The 20,931-nt window shown below is 39.4% G+C and overlaps 1 protein-coding gene across 1 annotated transcript in view; it reads left to right on the top strand.

The window, feature by feature from the left end:
- PLEKHM3 (pleckstrin homology domain containing M3) overlaps positions 1-20,931 on the top strand; it is a 169,253-nt gene that overhangs the window by 135,194 nt on the left and 13,128 nt on the right. Inside the window, exon 7 of the mRNA XM_063108411.1 lies at positions 12,988-13,145. Coding sequence (XP_062964481.1) covers positions 12,988-13,145 — 158 coding nt within the window. The remainder of the gene's footprint in view (positions 1-12,987; positions 13,146-20,931) is intronic.

Raw genomic sequence — 20,931 nt, 5'->3', positions numbered from 1 at the left:
TTATTTCGCTGAATAACTTCTTCAGTTCAGCAAGTTCTGCTACATTTTTTTTCAGGACATTGATTTCCTTGTATATTTCCTCTTTCAGATCCTGTATACTTTTCCTCATTTCATCATGATGTCTAGCTGAGTTTTCTTGTATCTCATTCAGTTTCCTTAGAATTATCACTCGAAATTCCTTGTCAGTTATTTCAAGGGCTTCTTATTCTATAGGATCTACAGTATGAGATTTATTAACTTTTGGTGGTGTACTTTCTTGATTTGTTTGTATTTCTGGTGTCTTTTTTTTGGTGTTTATTCATTGTGGCAGGGGGTTTCACAGTCCACCGGTTTGAGACTAATGACTAACTAGGATGTTGCTGTGGTTGCCAATTTGGTATGGCTCCCGCCGTGACTGCTCAGTTGGCCTCTAGTGTCTTGTGTGTGTGGTTGCCTCGGGTCTTGGGCTTCTCCGGGGATCCACCTTTCTGGTCAGCTTGGACTCTGCTGGGCTGGTGGATCACGTACCACAGGGTGTGTGATCTCTGTTGAGCTTTCACTTTCTGTACAGGACTTCTCCCCGTTCCGTGTGCTCTGGCCCAGGCTGTTAGATCGTGCAGTGGCGACCCCACTGGGTGTGTGGTTTCTGTCGAGACTCCGCCTCCCTGGCCGCACGTCTCCCCCCTCTGTGCACACTGTGCTGGGCTGGGGTGTGTCTTCTGCACCCCTCGTCTATCAGCTGGGCCTTCAAGACCCTGCTCAGCACCGCCTCGCCCAGGAAGTCTACCAGGTTTCTGCTGGGCACAGACGACCGGTCTCTCTGGGTGCCTTTGTAGCACTGTGTAGATCTTTCTCGGGTCTTGTTCACCTTTGTATCCCCCCGGTATAAACCGAGTCTAGTGCCCGCCTGCAGCCTGCTCTCCGGCAGGTTCAAGCGGACCTGGGAACTCTCCTACCACACTATTCCCAACCAGAAATTCGTTAGGCTTTTTTCCAAACTGGTGGTCGCAGAGATGGAATCTGCCTCCCAGTAACAGGAAGTTTACCGGGTCCGGAGTCCAGGGTGTGGTGGAGTGACAGTCGGCCCCGCCAGTACTTCCTAGCCCTCCCAACACTGGTCGGGACGCCCCACACCCCCAGCCCCGCCAGAGAACCGCGGAGGGAGTGGGAGAGGAGGCCGGCCCGCAGGGTCCGGAAAGCCCCGCGCCAGGCCAAGCAAATGGGCTCAGTGATGGCCGAGCAGGGCGGAGCTGCCCGCACCTGGGAAAATGGAGGCAGCACCGGGGCAGTGAGTGGCCTGGTGGTGCAGGCGGGAGCCGCGTGGGCATCCACCCCCCGAACAGAGCTGTGCCAGGGATCACTCACAGTGCTGTGCCAGGTCGGGCGCTCGCTCTGTCTCTGGTTTGTTGCCTTCCGTGTTCTCGGCGCTGCCGCCTTGGGCTGTTCAGTCGCGGCGCCGCTCGGGCGCTCCCAGGAATCTTCTTTAATGTCGGCCTGAAACCTCGAATCCTGAATAGGGCAGCTGGCCGCCTTCAGTGCGGCCCCAGCCTCCGGGATCCTGGCTGCATCCACAGCAGCCCTGGCGCCGTGTTCCCTGTTTCAAGACTCGCTTTTGCAGCTAAGAATCAGTTCTTTTCCTGCTCCACACTTCAAAGCTGTTGCCTGTAAATGAGGCAGCCTCTCCTGCCGGGGGCAAAGTGGCGTTGAGCCCCCAGGACCGGCCAGCAGCAGCAGTCCTCCCTTAAGAGATGGCCAGAGGAAGGTCCACAAGTTTCCCGGCTGCCTGAGGCCCAGTGGCCACCTTTTCCACCTCAGCTACTCCGCGCCAGCCGCACAGCCGCCGCCATCTTGAAACTCCTAATTTACATTTCCTTCTCTAGTACTTTTTAAAGTTATAAAAATTCTTCTTTATATTTAAATCTTCAGTTTATCAGGAGTTACATTTTTTATGAGATGAGTTAGGGATTCAGCTTTATTTTTTCCCTGATGGCTAACCAGTTGCCCCAGCATTGCTTATTAAATAATTCATCTTTCCCCACCTTTATCATGTACTAAATTCCCATGTATATGAATTCATATCCTGGGTATATGGATGCCCAGGTATATGAACACTACTGACACAGCAGATAATATCCTAGAAAAACAGGATGTGTAAAATCTTTTTTTTTTTTTTAATTTTTGGCCACAAAACAAGTCTTAATACATTTAAAAAGACTAAGATCATAGAAAATATGTTCTCTGACCGCAATAACAGAAGGAGATTTAGAAAATTCATGAATGTGTGGAAATTAAATAACACTCTCATAAATAAACAATGGCTGAAAAGAAAAATCACAGGGATATTAGAGAGTACTTTGAGATAAAATTCCAAGCATAACATATCAAAGTTTATAGGATGTAGGACTTATGCAGTGCTTGGAGGAAAATTTATACTTGTAAACACTTATATTAAAAATAAGACAAATCTTAAATCAGTAATGCAAACTTCTACCTTAAGAAAATAAAAAAAGAACAAACTAAAACAAAAGCAAATATGAGTAGGAAATAACAAAGATTACAACAGAAGTATATGAAATAGGGAATTAAAAACAATACAGAAAATCAACAAAACCAAAAGTTGATTCTTTAGAAAGATCAAAAAAATTTGCAAACCTTTATTTAGACTGACCCAGAAAAATAGACATAAGACCAAAATTACTGAAATAAGAAGAAAAGCAGGGGCATTATTACATTATCACTATGGTTATTTGTGGTTATAAGATTTAGTTTCTTTGTCTTTCTTGTTTGCGTTTTTTGTTCTACCAATGGGTTTTGTTCTTTCTTGTGTATTTGTGGTAGTGATTCTCATTGTTTGGATTCCAGATGCAGGACTTCCTTGAGGATTTCTTGTGGGGATGGTCGTGTGGTAGCAAACTCCCACAGCTTTTGTTTGTCTGGAAAATATACTATTTTTCCTCATTGCTGAAGGATAGACTTGCTGGGTATAGTATTCTTGGCTGGCAAGCTTTTCTTTTAGTATTTTGAATATATCATCCCATTCTCTTCTGGCCTGTAGAGTTTCTGTTGAGAAGTCTGCTGTTAGTCTGGTAGGGGCTCCCTTGTAGGTGACTTGACGCTTTTCTCTTGCTTCTTTTAAGATTCTCTCTTTGTCTTTGAGCTTTGTGGGTTTGTTTATAACATGTCTTGGAAAAGATCTTTTTGGGTTGAATCTGTTTGGGGATCTTTGAGCCTCCTGGATCTGAAAGTCCATGTCTCTTCCTATATCTGGGAAGTTTTCCATTATTATTTCATCGAATATGTTTTCCATGTCTTTTCCTTTCTCCTCCCATTCTGGAACACCTATGACTCAAATGTTTGTTCACTTCAGGTTGTCTACTAGCTCTCTTAGATTTTCTTCATTTTTTTAAATTCTTTTTCCCTTTTTTTGTCTACTTGGGTTATTTCAAAAAGACCATCTTCAAGGTCAGAAATTCTTTCTTTTGTTTGTTCTAGCCTGCTGCTTAAGCTATCAGTTCTGTTTTTTATTTCATTGAGTGACACTTTCAGTTCCATGAGTTCTCCTACATTCTTTTTTAAGGTAATAATCTCTTTGTAAATTTCCTCCTTCATATCATGGATATTTTTTTTTTCTTGTTTCATTATGTTGTCTAACTGAGTCTTCTTGTATCTCGGTGAGTTTCCTTGAGATTGTTGCTCAGGATTCCTTCTCAGTCCTTTCAAGGGTTTCCTGTTCTATAGGGTCTAGTATTTGAGAAATATTGTATTCTTTTGGTGGTATCATATTTTCTTGTGTTTTCCTATTTTTAGTATCTCTGTGTTGATGTCAGTTCATCTGGTAGAGCAGTTGCCTCTTCTACCACTCTGGAGTGGGCTTTGAGGAGAAAGATGTCCTCTTCTTTTTCCAGTCTCCACTTGTAACTCTCCTTATATCAGTGCAGTTGAGTGTCTGGCAGACTGCCTGCATGGTGGCTGTGGCTACTGCTGTGGCATCAAGCCACTTTAGTAGCAGCATGGCTGTGGTGGTGGCTGTGCTGGACCATCTATGAGGAAATGGTGTTTTTGGCATGCTCTCTTGCCTGCTTCCTGGCAAGGGGTGCTGTTCTCAGCCCCTGTCTAGGACCCTGGGCATGCTGTCTTGCCTGCTTCCAGGTGAAGGGGGCTGCCCTTGGCACCTGCCTAGGACCTCAGGTGTGCCCTCTTGCCTGCTTCTGGATGGAGGGGGCTGCCCTTGGCTCCTGCCTAGCAGTGTGTGCAGTCTTGATCAGTACTGTGTTGTGAGTGGCGGTTTACTACTTGTTGACACTTTGACACGAAGAATAAAAATCACCAACAATCTTAGACAATGGTATGCAAGCTAATAAAGAGCATCTATTTCAACTTATGTGCAGCGTTTGTTTTTACTCATCCGTGACCCAATAATTTATTAGATCATAGCCTTCTAGCCAGGAACTCACTTTAGTTTCGCATTTAATCTCAGTCATTGCTGGTCCCATGAAAGCAATAATAACGTTGAGTGCTTATATTGTCTTTTTCATCCCTAAAGTGCTATCTAAACGTTAAGTAATTAAATGCATTGATGAAAGGAAGAGATTTGCAGAGATCTTCAGGAAAACTGATATCTGGTTGCACACCTGTGAGGGGATGATTCCTAAAGGGCCTCACCTCTCTCTTTGAATGGCACTCAGCAACCAGGGGAATAAAAAGCTGGTGACGTTATTTTACTTCTGTTGAAAATTTCCTGAGGTATCTTCTAATTAGTCTGGTTAAACTCACCTTTTATTTATCTTCCCAGATACTCCCTTTCTACATTCCTGGGGCTATTCAGTAAGCTTCTTTTGATGTTTCCCCTGTCGGTTAATCACAAAATCATAGAATCTTCAAATTGAAAGGGATCCTTATTGATCACCTAGTTTTGAATGACTTAGTACAGTCACTTTACTTTGCAAATGAGGAAACTGAGGCATAGAGAAGTTAAGTGATTTACAAAACAGGTCATACAGCTCACTGAGGACACAGCTAGGAATAGAAACCAAGATCTCTAACTCCCATTTCAGATCTCAATCAGCTTCATCCTTTTTTCTCTTTGTGAGCATCTGTATTGCCTTTCTGTATTTTTATAACTTTTCTTTTTCTTTTTTGCTCCCATTTTTTTTCCTTATTTCTCCTTCCCTTCTTTGTTTTTGGCCTTTTATGTCTCCTAACTCTTACGGTTCATTCTCTTACATGATGAGATAATGTTGTTTTTGCTTTTCCTCTATTTCTCTATATCTTTAAATGTGGGATATGTCTTTGTTTTCTGTTAAGATGTCTCATATTGACCTCTGCTCAAGTCCTCTCTGAAAAGCTACATTTCTTCAGTTTCTCCCATGTACATGCATACGGGGAGTTGCTTTGTTTTGCTTTGTGTTTTGGGGGGTTTTTTTCTTTCCAGCTGTAGTTCCTTCTCACTTTTTTAAAGTTACTTCTCTGGTAGCCAAGGGTTTAAGTTAATGGTAAGTCCATTTTTTGCTGCAGAATTTTTGTTGCTTTAATTTATGAATTTCCAAGTAGTTCAATCAATAAGACACTATTCAAGATCATCTCTATAATCAGAAAATTATACTAGATGTGACCACTTATAAGGGAATTTTTGTACTAGGACTTCATACAAGGTCTAAATGTGTTACATTTCTGTGATTCAAAGGCAGATAACCAGTTCAGATCAAAACTGTGGGTATAAATCTGGAGCGATCTAGACTGGGCATCCTGCTTCCATACAGGGACTAAGTCAGTTTTAGAAGTCCTCCATTTCTACATGGGGGAGTCATAAACATCCAGTAACCTCATAATTCCTGGGCTGAACCAAACCCCAGGGCTGCACTCTGAGTCCAGATGCCTTCAGAAAGTCTCCTTCCTAAAGTAGAGGAGGGTGGTGCTTAAGAGGGAGAGTAAGGGTCTATCGCTGACCAGCTGGGTGATCTTAGGTAGCTCTTGTCACCTCTCTGGGCCTGTTTTCTCACAGATTAAGTAACAATGCTGAGTTAAAAGACTGCTTGGGGCTTTTTCTCATTTACTGTTCAATAAGTCAGTCATGCCATAACTAGGTCCAAAATGAATAGTAGAGACCTAAATCAGATTTATTTCAGACCTGTAATTAATGAACTCAGCAGAGAAGCAAAATTCTGCTGACCATCCATGAGAATTTTCTAGAACAGCCTCAGTTTAAAATATTGTAATACTTTAATAAATTTAATTAATAAATAATACACATGTACCTATATCAGACCATGTGGTCTGTTTTGGGCTCAGAATATTTAGAATACAATATTGTACTTACTCTTTGCAAATGCTTCATCAAAGTTCCATAAAATTGTGGCTTGACTAAGCCGTATCCCTTGAGGCACTTAGTGCAGAAAAACTAAAGTAGACCCCACCCCATGTTTTTCTAAATAAGAAATTTGCATTCTTGGGTTCATCTTTGCTATTGAAGAAAATTGAAATTGAAATTCTTTTATCCTTTTACCCCTTAAGACTTAGTTTCCAGCAGGAAGCAAAATGTGATTTAATAGGAATGATAATGGCCACTCACAAATCTACCCAATCTATATTAAACAAGATTAAATTATCACATAGTTTCCAAAGTCTAAGTAGAAATTGTCACCTTTGGGAGAAGATCAGATAAGAGCTAATAGATGACATCATAATACACCCTCAGTGAAGTGCTTGATTAGACAAGACCTAAGTCCTGTTAGAGCTGTCTCATAATGGATAGGGGAGAATGGGAAGCAGCTAATTAAAGAAGAGACAGTTTTGTGTTTATATACAGACAGCCCAGCATTGAGCCATGATAAGGAGCTCAAAGGTTAATCATGGAAAAATGGGTTTTTAACCAACTTTTGAAATAAGAATATACCATGTACTTTTGTTGATAAGCTTTTTATTTTCTATTTTTAAGGTTTTATGAGTAAGAGGAGTAAGATTTAGAATGGAAAAAAAGTACAGAATATTCTCATTATGTGTTAGGGTTTTCAAGCTTGAGCAGAATCCACAGGCTGTTTTTTCCAAACTTCCCATGAACTTACCTGGCCTAGGTCACTAGACTTCATTCCATCCACCTGTTGTTGACAAATGGCATTCAGAGACAAAATACAACTTTTCATGGTTGTCTGGCCAAGCAATTCCAAACTAAGTTATATTGGAAATTATTTCACAAAGTGTGGCAATTTTAATTCTTCCATTTCATCAAGTTAGCTTGTTTCTAGTGAGTAGCAGGTGGCTTTGTTCAACTTGAATTGGGTCTTTTGGTTAGACTTTTAGAGAAGGAGCCATTTGTCAAATGCAGCGGCCCTCTTCAACAAAGTATTCCCCACAGTTGTCCAGAATCGAGACGTTTCACAATGGCTGAGGAATGCTTGTTTTGAAATGGAGAGTAACTTGACAAATCAGAGGGAAGAAATTAGCCAATGCATGAAGAAATTCAACGAGAAAGAGCCTTTTCTTTCTTTTCTCTTGTCCAAGTTACTTATTCTCTGTCTCCCTCCCCCTGTAGATTTTGAATTTTGTGATGTTGCCAAGGGAGTGAAGGTAACCGACATAAAAGAATCATTTGTGTCCTTTTCCCAATCCCACAGATCTCTATTGGCTACAGACCTTGAACATGACACTGCAATTTCCTGGTGCCACACATGAGTAATAAGCAGCTGTTTCTCAAACTGTGGTTTGGAGAAGGCAGCACTAGGTTATTTTTTAACTTAATTGTAATTTTTGATTGGTCTGCAAGAAAGCAAATCAAATAAAGTCTGTTGTCTTAGTCTGCAAGAAAGCCATAGGCCTCAAATTCCAATGCTGACCATTCTTGACCAGAATAGAAGAGGGGGAAATGTGTGTATCCCTGAGCTGGAAGTTCAACCAGGCAGCTTTCATGGGCTGCCTTCACACAAGAAGGGTAAGAATATTTGGTATATTTGTCAGCTGACTGGATCATGGAAAGTGATACTTGACAGTCCCCTGATTTCTGGAAGTATCTGAAATGATAGTGAAGAGAATTTACAGAGAGACTGCAAAAGTGAAATATAGCAAAATCTGGAAGAAAATATCAGCTTGACACTGCATTTTATCCTTGTCCTACAGGATGATGAAATTACGTAATTTTACATTGCAAATGGAAGTGTGTGTTCTTTGAACACCCGGTCAGTATAACACCTATGAAATAATTATATGTGCACACTCCCCAAGTGAATAAATCAGGCTAGTGCCTCCCTTAGTACAAGAAATTAAGTTTAATGGAAAACAGAAACAAACTCTTTCGCCCTGTTCTGGACATCTGCCTTTTCTCAGGGAGATAGGACAATTTGGTATATAAAGGTGAAGGAGGCTGAGTGCAGGGGGCAAGGAAATGGGGGAAGAGCTACACATGTTTTCTGCTAATTGCTTTGTCCTGATTCTGTTCACGTAGACATGCACTTTGGGGGAAATAAATGGAGAGATATCTAAACCTCATCTCAGAGGTCTATTTCGCCATGCTCCCACATATCCAAATGACCACCTGGTTAACTAAAACCAGTAGCCTTGCAGGGCTGAAGATGAAGTGTCTGCCTGACTTTTGATAGGTTGTTATAAAGTTATAGTAATCTGTGACTAATTTAAGTATAAGTAGGAAAAGAGTAGGAAGTTGCCAGGTGGTGCTAACGTGTTGTCTGATAAGAGTAATTCAAATCAAGTTTGAGGTGTGTTAAATGTCTTCCCCCAGCATTTTGGCCTTGTCAAAAGTAAGTATGCTTGTACAGTCCCTGTTCTCTTATTTACAGCAATATCAAGTGAAATGAATGTGACCACTTTATGTTAGTTTCTACTGATTTCATCCAAACACAAGAACAATTTGATGCCTTTAAAAAATGACATGGACCTTCACACCATTTTTTCTTCCTCCTACTGTAAGTCTCAGGTGTTTGAAATGGGTCTAAGTCATAGAAAACTTTTATGTAGATTAAGATAAGCTAATAATGAACTATTATTTATTGATCATTTGCTCTAAGTCAGACACTATTCTTGGTGCTTTCACTATATTAAATCTGAGCCTTCTCTCAAAACTTCAAGGTAGATATTATCCTAATTCTTTAGTTGAGGAAACTGAGACTCAAAGAGGGTAATTAATGTGCCAAAATCTCACAGCTGGAAAGTGGATGAGCTAGAACTTGTATTCAGATCAGCCTTGCTTGTCCACTCTACCCCACTGCTTCCTACTACCTGGACGCAAGTTGGTGCTTATGGGCTACTGAGAGCCCTGGAAGGTCAGCCTCTGTGGGAGAATCCCTAATGAGTCAAACTACTGCACACTGGAAAAATACACTCAGCTTGTCTCAAGAATCAAAAACTGTACCATGGTTAGATTTTTTTTAAAAAACAAGCTTTGGCCAGTTTTATTGAGGAAGTGCTTTTGTGGTTTACTTTGTCCTGATGGGTTCTGGCTTGCTCTCAGTGATGTTAGAATCCCCGGATCAACTCTAACCTGGGTACACAGTTTGTAGGACTTTTCCCCATGCTGGGCCCCACAGAGGACTATTGTCACTGCAGTGAGGCATAACTGTTTAGGGTTGACATGGCAGAGTCCTCACATCTGACTCCCCCTAGGCTGTGCACTTGTTGACCAAGAAGGCCCAGTTGACTTTTCCATTTTCCAGGTCAGTGGCATCCTGGTGGTGCATTTCTACTGCTGGTTGTCAGATGGAATCTGAAGGTGCTAGGCTCCTTAGGCTTTGGCCCTATTTGAGGCCACCATTTTCCTAGTGTGTATGAAATATTGCCCTAACCTTAAGCCCCCACCAAGATAGCTAGGAAGTAGAAGTGAAAGGTGTAAAACTCCTGAGGTGGTGGAGGGGAAAGGATGGGAGGCAAGACACTAGGTTTATTTTTAAGCAATTATCCAAAATAAAGATATATAAGGAACCCTAGGAGATATCACACCTGGAGCCCACTTCTTTATAGTGATGAAAACTCTAGACCAGGAGGCAGTATAGCTGATTCTGTTCCCAGTGCTGCTAGTAGTTGTATTCAAAGATAATATTTAAGCTTTCTAAATATATCTTTACCCCTAGAAAATTATAACTACAAAATTTTCCTTTCTATAATATTAAAGGAATGTTTATAAACTCTAAAATAAACTTGAGAATATTACCTCACTTTTCTGGAGGATAAACTTTTAACAGCTTCAGCCATTTGAAACATGGCCATGAACCTAAGCAGACAATTGGGAAGAGCAATTAATCAAGGATAAAGAAGCAAAAGGATTCCTGAATAACTGAGCTGCCACCTCCATACCCTCTGTCTGCTCCTCCCTAAATCACACAGCAGAATAATTGAAAATGTTTGTGACACAGAGACAACCCTAAGATATGACTGCTGTCAGCCAAGGGAAAAGACACAAAAGCATCCTTGGTCAGTCAACAAGAACTCAGGTGCCTGGCAGAGGGGGGATATTTAAAACAAGTATGGGACTCGGTCTTTGCCCTCAAGCAATTTATATTATCTTAGGTTACCACATATAAAATTGCCATTTCTATGGATAAGAATGGTCAAATACATCATTTTTGTATATTCAATGTACAATTGGATAAGCAACACATTCACATGTTAAACAAATGCAAGGAGTACAAAACAGCATTGCGTCAAGTTCTATGTTAAATTATATGATATAAATGTCTAGGGAGAAACAGGAGATCCATGATAGCTGAAGTAGCCAAAGGTGGCTTTCCAGATCAAGAATAGGTCTGAGCCATGAAGTCTATGTGAAATATAAATATGTGTTAAGAGAAGAGGTGAAACTCCAGATAGAGGAAATGGACATGAGTTAAGGCCCAGGAGCAAGAGTGAGCATATTCTATACAGGAAAAAGTCTGCTCACAATGGAAAATGAGCGTGGATAGATAGTGTGGGATCAACTTATGGAGACACTGGCATACCAGGCAAATGTAAGCTTCAGTTTTGTCCAGTTCACTCTTGTATTGAGTATCTGGGACATAGTAACTCAGTAATTCATTTCATAGTAACTTTATGAAATGAATAAATGAAGAGTTTGATTAATGATAAAATGAGAATTCACCTAAGATTTGAGGGAAGAGATGATACATAACGAAAGTGATGTCTAAAACTGATTAATATGTATGCTGGATGGATCAAAGGAAAAAGACCAGCATCTGAAAATAAAACTTGGTTGTTTAGGGAAGAGCAAAATATGGAAAACCAAACTCAGCTGAAGTATTGTTACCACAATTTAGAAATAACCCTATGACACATTGGTAAGTGTTTACTGGTGGTTGGGTATATGATTTGGTAGTGATTATTTCTTAGAAAGTATGTATTATGTATTGGTATTAGGAGCATGCCTTACTGGGGTTTATCAGAGCTAATGGTCCCTCAGAGAAGATAAGTAAAGAGAGGTGTATCTATGGCTTCCTAAATGTAATAGGAGAGTAAGTTGAAGAATGGTGGAAAATGTATACTTGCTTGACTCAAAAAACTGCCGGGATCATTTCTACGCCCTTTATTAACGAGAAAAAAACAAAACAAAACAAACTGTACTCTTACAAAGCAGTAAACCTGATTTTTCTGTTTACTTTCTGAATTTTAATGTAAAAATAATATATATATATTTTTTTTTTAATGCAGAAACACACTGTATATATACAAAGTGGCAGACTTGCTTCTCTGGCTTGTTCTCTTCCCTAGAGTTAAGCACTGTTGTATTTATTTTTAAAACATCATAGGATTGTTTCATGATGTGTAAAAACCACATTGGTTTTTATCTCCAAAATTATGCATAGCTTCATTTTTTGCAAAACACATTGTTACATTCTTTGTAGTCTTTTATTTTTGTATTACCAGTCACTCATTTAGACATTGCAATTTCTGTTTAGGTGTGATTTACTACATTTCCCTCAGATGTTATTTTTTAGTAAAATTGTAATTTTAACTATGTATTCATTTGAAAGAAAGTTTCCAGCTATTTCCAGTTACTTCCATCTATTTCCGAATTAAACTTAATCTTCATTTTTTCCCTTTCATCAAAATCAGCGTGTGTATGCATATGCATTAATGAGAGAGAAGTAGAGGCAGATTTTATCTTGTTAGTATGTGAAGTGTTGAAGTCTTTGAAGCTCGTGCATATTAGGTAAGTAAGGAGGGCTGTGACTAACCACAGGTTCCAAACTCATGGATGTTTGCAGGACAACAGGTGGGGTAACTATGGGAGACAGGCAGAGGCAAGACACTAGGGCCTGGTGGGGACGACTGTCAAGTGAAGAATACGTGCCTCATTGGGAGCAAGCAGCCCCTACCCAGAGCCAAGATAATCATCATGTTAGAATTCAGGCCTCATTTTGCTAGAACTTCTAATTTTTTTCCAAAAAAGCCAAAAATCTGGATTTTTATGTGAAATCTCCCAATTTTTTAATTAGTTAATTTTTTAAAAACATTAAAGATTTTTTTAAAAATCTACAGGCTGAAATGGTCCTCAGACTGCAAAATTGCAACCTCTTTCTATTATGCATACCAGCAGCAAAAGAAACCTATTTTTCCACATTTTGCTGTATGTTCTTGGGGAGATGGTGAAAAAGTACCCCATTAATTCATCAGAGAAAAGACATTATTGAATTTACAACATAAACTTCTACATTCATATTTACCCTGTATGTTTTCAATCTATTTTGGGAAACCTACCACACTCCTCTTATACACCATAATTATGACGTTGGTCTGTAAAAGTAGGGTTCCCCATTTGTTGGTCCTCAACCTCGTACAAGGAAGGAGGAATACAAAAGAAGTTTCAGCATCTTCATTGTCTGTCTCACAGTGGTTTAAATAAGAGAATTCTTTGGGAGCAACAATGCTGTCTTTTATTCCTCAAAGTTGCTGAGAAATTATAATTAGAAGTTTTTCTGTTGTGTAAAGGAAAGGGATTCCTTTCCTTTCCTGAGTCTGCAGGACTTCCATTCTCAACAAATTTGCTTCCCTGTCCCATTTCTCTTTCTGCAGGTGATAGAGGGAAAGCTGGCTCCATTCTTGGGCAAGGTCATTAAATTTGCCACCTCACACGTGTACAGCTGCAGTCTCTGTAGCCAGAAGGGGTTCATCTGCGAAATCTGTAACAATGGAGAGATCCTCTACCCTTTTGAGGATATTTCAACAAGCAGGTACAGAATATCTTATCTTACAAAAGAATACCTGAATATGTCACCAGCAGTTTTATTTGGCCAGATCACACCAACTCTTAGTCAATTACTGTATCTCTGTCTCTTACCCTGGATCAGGTTTCCCTTGTCTTCGGAGAACATTTTTTACCCTTTGTTTTCCTGTATTTATTTCCAACCTTTACCTCCCTACCTTTATCCAGAATGAGATAACAAATGAGTTGCAAAAAAAACATCGCTTAACTCTTACCTTATTAGTTAACAATGAATGTTCAGATTCACTTTCAGAATGAAGACTGGGGAAAAAAATCCTCACAATCTTTTCAGAGCAAAGTGGTCAGCAGTAGGAAATTGCAGTCTCAGAGGAAGGCCAAAACCAGACCAAGCATCAGGAATTAAACTAGAGGACCCTGGTGAACAGCTGTCTGCCTCACCACATGCTTTTCTCCACAGATGCACTGCAGTGTAGTGATGAAAGTTTAGGACCCAAAGGAGAGAAAAGTGGGAGTTTATGTAGGATTATTTTCCCAACCAAAGTAATATTTGACATCATCACATTCATTGATTGATGGATGATTTTTCCCCATAACCTAAGATTACGGTTTTTACTATTGCTTTTCTTGAATCACTAAATGATACATATCACTTTTCCTTTCATCCCAAAAATGTAATAGAAATATACACTGTTTGTGTGTGTGTGTGTGTGTGTGTGTGTGTGTGTGTGTGTGTGTGTGTGTGTGTGTGTGTGTGTGTGTGTGTGTGTGTGTGTGTGTTCTGGCTTCTTTGGACATGAATATTGTGGGTTATTTCCCACCCTGCAGGGCGTACTTACTCTGTGGTTCAGAAAACAAGGTGAGGCATAAAGCCAGAGAGAGTTGAAGTATGTAGGGTAGAGCTAAGATGTTAGGAGTTGACTCAACTCTTTTGGTCTCTACTTAAACCTAAAGACTATTTGTACCCATTCAGGAACTTGGGTTGACCCCACACACAGACAGACACATTAACACGCAGACACACAGATGCACACGGACACATAACACAGTCCATCCTCCAGTTTCCTGCGTGCAGGTACTTAGCTTATAGCCTAGATACCTCTTAAAAATGCATACCACATAAAAACTTGTATATAAATATACACAGCAGCAGTATTTATAATAGCCAAAAAGTGGAAACACCCTGAATGTCTATCAGCAGATGAATGGATAAACAAAATGTGCTATACCCATATGACAGAATATTATTCAGCCATAAAAAGAAAGTGCTGGTACATACTATAACATGTATTATCCTTGAAAACATGCTGAGTGCAAGAAGCCAGACACAAAAGGCAGCATATTGTATAATTCTGTTTATACAAAATGTCCAAAATAGGTAAATCCATAGAGACAGAAAGTAAATTAGTGGTTGTCTGGGGCTTGCAGGAAGGAGGAAAGGGAATACTACTAATGGATACAGGTTTCTTTTTGGGCTAATGAAAATGTTCTGGAATTGGATTGGGGTGACAGTTGCATAGTCTTGTAACTACACTAAAAATCAGTGAACTGTTTAAACGGATGAATTTTATGATATGTGAATTATATTGCAATAAAAAATTATTAATAAAAATTAAATTTAAAAATGCTTCCAACTGAATAAACCATATGCTGTGCCACAAAACAAGCCTCAGTAAATTTTAAGATTTAAACTATACCAAATATATTCTCTGGCACATGGAATTAAAGATCCCTAGTAGAAAAAAATCTGGGAAACCTCAAAATATTTGGAAATTAGACAATATACTTCTAAATAACTCATGGGTCAAAGAAGAAATTGCAAGGGAAATTTTTATAAATACTTTGAGATGAATGAAAATGAAATACAAAATATATGGAATGCAGCTAAAGTAGTTCTTGGTGCAAAATTTATAGCTGTAAACACCTATATCAGAAAAGAAGAAAGAAGAAAGTTCTCAAATCAATAACCTTAAATTTAACCCTAAGAAACTAGAAAGGAGAGCAAACTAAATCCAAAGCAAACAGAAGGAAAGAAAGAATAAAGATTAGAGCAGATATCAATGAAATAGAAAACAGAAAAACAGTAGATCAATAAAACCACAAGTTGATTCTTTTAAGAGGTCAACAAAATTGGCAACCTTTTTGCTAGTCTGACCAAGAAATTAAGAGAAAAGATGCAAATTACCAAAATCAAGAATGAAAAAGGGTATAGAAGTTAAAATAATTATAAAGGAATATTATAAGCAACTTTATGCCAACAGTTAGACAATTTAGATGAAATGGACAAATTTCTAGAAAGGTAAATTACCAAAACTGACTCAAGAAGAAATAGAAATATGAGTAGACCTATGAGTAAAGAAAGTGAATTAGTAACTTCTGTCTCTCACAGAGAAGCCAGATGGCTTCACAAGTGAATTCTGTTGAATATGCAAAGAAATACAAATCATTAACACAAGGATAAAGGGGTAGTCAGTCCTCCAAAAAGACAGAACAATCCTTCACTCTGTGTGTGAACAGAGTCGAAATATGTTAGGCAAAAACTGATAGATCTGCAAGGAGAAATAGGCAAGTCCACTAGTATAGTTAGAGACTTCAACAATCCTCTCTTCAGGAGTGGAGTTTGTACAAAATTATTTGACATCCTTCTGCATGAGAGATTTGTCTCTTCTTCCCATTTATTTTTTTCAGTTGTTTATTCATGTCAGTATGGACTTGTGCTTAGTTCTTTTATATTTGGGGTTATAGTCCAATACTTCTTTATTTTATTGCTCAAACTCTTCCAGCTTTGGCCATTCAAGGTCTCATTTGGTTCCTGTGTCCCTTTGACATACCCCAATTATTATGGGGTTTTGTTTTGAGGGGGTTTGTTTTTGTTTTTTGTTTAGCATTTCCTTACTCTGGCCATACCAGATATTCCAAGCTCATCTTATGTATTTCTTGCCCTAATCCTAGAAGCAGATGTCTGTCCAAGAGCCCGGGTTCCTTTTATTGGAGAATGATGTTGGAAACCAAGATCTGGGCACTGAGTTTTGCTCACATTTTTACAGCCCTCAGTCCCTGGACTTGTCCCTTGACTTGGGTAGAGGTGCTGCCCTCTGACTGTACAGCAGAATCTCCTGTGAGACTTGGTTTCTTTTAATTCCAGACTCTGTATCTTCAAAGACTCTGTGTGATGATAAGTTACCACCAAAAGAAGGAATCACCCTTTAAGGTAGCTGTGGTCATGGTTAGAGATGCTGGATTCTCATCAAAATGACCACATTAGCACAGCTATGGGCTCCTAGGAGCCTTTACCCAGTAGGAAAGAATATGTAGCTATTTAGAATCCTCTTTTTCTCCCTTGGTCAGACGCAGTTCTCTAAGCTTGCACAAATGTCTAAGTCAGAAGGAGCCTTGACCAGCTTTCGTAGAATTCCATATTAATAATACTTTTCAGGAACATGTTGAGCTTTCTCTTGCTGTTCAGTTTCCAGTTAAACACTGGGAGTGGTTGGTACAAGTCTATGGGAAATTATAAAGAGAAACAGTAATAAAAATTTATTAAAGGAAAACTTTAGTCAGAAATACTAAGTGGCTGATTCAAAGCATATCCATAATGATGTGTTGTGATAAATAAAAGAAATGTGATAAATAAAAAAAGAAACTTGAATAATGGGGTAGATTTTTAAATCTGTGTATATAACTTTTGTGTAAATCTTTATGGATGAAGTAATATGATGTCTGGGATTTGCTTGATAATAAACTGATGGTGGGGGGGATGGATATAGATGAAAGAGATGGCCGTACATTGATAATTGTGGAAGCTAGGTGATTGCTACACAGGAATTCATGATACTGTTCTCTCTCCTTTTGAGTATGTTTGAAATTTTCCATAATGAAACATATTTAAAAATCTGTATGTAAAGATGAGAAATGAGGTGTGAGTTATTAGAAATAAGATATTTAATGAATTTGTTACCACATATCCTTGCCCGTCCTGCTAAATTCAGTACCTCTGTGTCCTTAGAAATATAAATAACCTTTCAGATCCAAATATCATTTGAATAGCATAATTACAATTGAGTAAAAAACATCTCACAAGCATTAGTGCTGTTTGTTCTCTCAATAAATGATTTATTGAGCATTTTATGTATGTGTGTTGGGCTAGGTTCTGGAGACTCACAGTGAACATGGCATGCTCGTTGCTTAGAAGTTTACTAAAGGGACAGATCATTTTATTAAAGTGTGGTAGGAGCACGGTAGAGGGAGTAGACCTGAAGCTCTGAGAAGGACTCCACCATCCATACAGCAATGTGCCCTACAGGTGAGAAAGAAGTGCCACAATTTCTTAAGTATTAGGGAACTCTATGTTGAACTCTAAAGCATGGATTTATGTACTTCAGTATTAGAATATAGTTGGTTTTAACATGCTTAGTTGATTATGACCATATATCAAGCATTGGTTAACTCTTTCAGACTTTCTTTTCCCTATTAAATTAATCATTATGCAGGAGGAGGCCTCATGAATGTGTAATTTGAAAATATACCCCTAGTAATAATTTTTAGAACCCCACCTCTGACAGATATAGAAAATGTGCTGGGACTGTAGGGGAATGGCACTAATATTTACTAGTGCTAGTGCAGCAGTTTACGTATCTCATCATTTAATTCTTCTGCCAGTACTCTGAGGGAATAGTATTACCTCCATTTTAATAATGAGGAAACCTAGGTTCAGAGAAGGCAGTTAACTTAGCCAAAGAGACAAGGCCAAAACTTGAATCTAAATACATCTGACTACAAAATCCTTGCTTTTTTTCACTATCTATCTCTACTTTTGTACCTGTGGTCTTCAAGCCATTTTGCAGTATACCCCCTAAAATTAACTTGAAAAAATTATGTACCTCTGTCATTAAAGAAGTCTCCCCCAAAACTGCTATTGGGAATTTCCCCCTTATTTGCTCCTTTGACATTTTTTACACTTGGAGTAGTGAGCCATGGATAGATTGGGGTGGGGGGTGGGAGATTTGCCTTTCTTTTGCAAAATGACTGAAGGGCAGTTGTGATGGGGAGTGAAGAAGGAGCAGGCAGCAGAGCCTCCATGGTATGTGCAGCGCATGCCAGGGCAGGTCAGGCTGTTGAAGGTGTACCAGTGGAAGCCGAGCAACTGCCCTGGTCAGCCTTCTCTACGCAAACCCCAGTTTGTGGCACATACCAGCCTCGCCTCCGTTCAGAAGATAGTGCTGACAGTTTTACCTTGAGATACTCTTTCTTCTCAGACATAAATTTAGCACATACCTCCTTTAATCTAAATAAGAAAACCCTAAAATCCAGATCGCAAGGTTTTAAATACAATAAGAAGATCCTGAATTATAAAACTGCTTTATTTAAACCTGATCCAGCATTTCCCTTCCTAGAGGACTATAAAGGACAGGACAGTTTTAGAAGAGATAAACATTCTGTTAAAACAGTGATAAAATTCCACCCCGAAGGAAATAAAAAAGACAAAATATTCCCTCCTTAATTGAGAAGAAATAAGGGCTCTTACTTTTAAGAATTACAAATCAACAAAGAAGTCACATATATCCATAACAAAATGACCCAGGGCTTAGATTTTTCTTTTTCTTTTAAATCCTTAGGTTACCTCCTACACAGCTTTCTTTCTGACATCTCTACATATCACTAATCTTCTCTTGTTATTAAGGCCACCTTCCCAATGCTGCTAAGACCATCCTGCTTTCAACATTTCTGTGAAAATGCCATTTCTGAATCTTGAAGTGCTTCAAAATTACAAGTACATAAACACTTCATCTTAAAAACACTCAGAATGCATTTTAACATGGGGCTTACAAAATAAACCAGCGATCAAAAATCAGTTCTATCCTTTCCGTCCTTTTTCATTTGGCTTTGTTGATTTTTTCCTGTGACATGCAAGTCATCCCCACTGGTTTTCCAATATGGGAAACATTGCACTTCAAGATTTTATGACCCCTATACCATTTAGGACTATATTTAGATGTGGGTATTCTATAAGAAGATTGTCCTTAACACTGAGCTTGGCGTCCTCCATGTAGGGGGCATTCCATCAATATTGTTTAGTTCCACTTGTCCAGGTAAATGTGCATTTATGAGAACACTGACAAAGTTTTTTAAGTAAGCTAGTTAGGTAAGGGAATTATAAATACTTCCAAACATAGAGGAGTATAGCAGAAGTCTAAAGTAAGGCTACAGCTTTATGTATAAGCTTTATGTATAAGGTTAAACTACCATTTAAGGTCTTTCTCTGATGAGAGCATCTTCCTTTCCTGGCCAACAACATTCACTTGTCCCAGGGAAGGCATCAGAGGAGGTGTTCTTCCTGTGTTAGTGGAGCTTCTGCAGCCCAGTGGTTACTCTTCTAAAAGGGTTAATTTTGTTTGTTTGTTTGCTTTTTTGGTGGCTGGCCAGTATTGGGATCCAAACGTTTGACCTTGGTTCTCAACATTGCACTCTAACCAACTAAGCTAGCCAGTCAGCCCATTCATTGTCTTTTAAAGCTGCAAAATGAGCATTGCTTGTCAGTTTTTCTTTGCATACAAGTAGTTGACCACTCCCTCTCCTCCTCCAAGAAATAAAGGTGACATACAGGATATTGAACTTACTAGCACTAAACTCTTACCAGTTGAGTTACCCTTACTCTGCCACCACATCCAGTCTGCACACATTTAAAGATCATTTCCTACATCACATCTTGAGTCTTCAGAATGAACATTGACTTCATAAGAGTCCATAGCAGGTGAGTTTCTAACAGGTTTATCCTGTTTTTCATTTTTAAAATCTATTTTGTCAGGTTAGCTTACAGAAAAGGAAGGCCTTCCTAGGAACTTGATCCAAGCCCCATTGCTTTCATCCGTCTGGCCAAACTCCAGGAATGTCCTACTTGTGCTGAAGAACATAGAGACTCCTTCCAACACACTTGACCTTTTGAATTGGTCTTTGTCATTTTGTATTTCGTTGCAATCCATACCACTCTGCCCCTGAGGACCTTAACTTGTTGAGGCGTGGACTTTGTCCTTTGCCTTGACACTTACTGCCCTTCTCTAAGGTCCACGAACATATGAAGCTTCCAATACCTAATTGTAGTCGAACCTTATAAAGGTGTGTTTAAAAAGAAAGATATAAAGAGTAGAATTACTTCTTCCCACAGAGGATGCTGGGATGCTAAATTTTTCTCAGCCCAACTTGAACAGTCCACGAAGAGCTGTGTTTTCTGTTGCCCTATTTCGCTTTGATTTGCCTGTGTGAGCCTAGTGCGTGGAGAAGCCTCCGTGGAGGCTGAAAGTGAAGATGGCTTTGCCTGAAGTTGTCACTTGCTTATTATATGCCTAAAACCTCATCCAACCCCAGATTTGCCAGCAGCTTTACAAAGGCTGTTCCATTTTTCCGCAGAGCCGGTTGTAGTTTTCCATTTTTTGAAAGAGTTTCATGTTAAGTGCTTACAGGAATTTGGGGTCAGGGGTGGGGAGAGGAGAGGGTACGGGAGAGGGCAGGTGGAGCAAAACTCCAGAGGAGAAAGAAGCACTGCCCAGAAGCTGGTCTCGTGCTGCCTGCGGCTTCCTATTTGTTCAGCCTTCCTTTTCGTGAGTCCTTGCACAAACAGACTGAATACCTAGATTATGCCCTCATCTGGACTCGAATACACATACATTACATACCCTTTTCTCCCTAATCAGCCTGACACATTCCTTTGTTGGTAAATGGTTCCAAAGCAAACACTGTCAGTACACCTAATTAGCAGGTTTGTGGGCTGCGCTTGGCAGTCTTGTTACATCCTGTTCAAC

Source organism: Cynocephalus volans, chromosome 1 (genome assembly GCF_027409185.1).
Source record: "Cynocephalus volans isolate mCynVol1 chromosome 1, mCynVol1.pri, whole genome shotgun sequence".
Taxonomy (NCBI): Eukaryota; Metazoa; Chordata; class Mammalia; order Dermoptera; family Cynocephalidae; genus Cynocephalus; species Cynocephalus volans.
The sequence above is the reverse complement of the archived record's forward strand: the minus strand, read 5'-3'. Positions and strand labels throughout refer to the sequence as shown.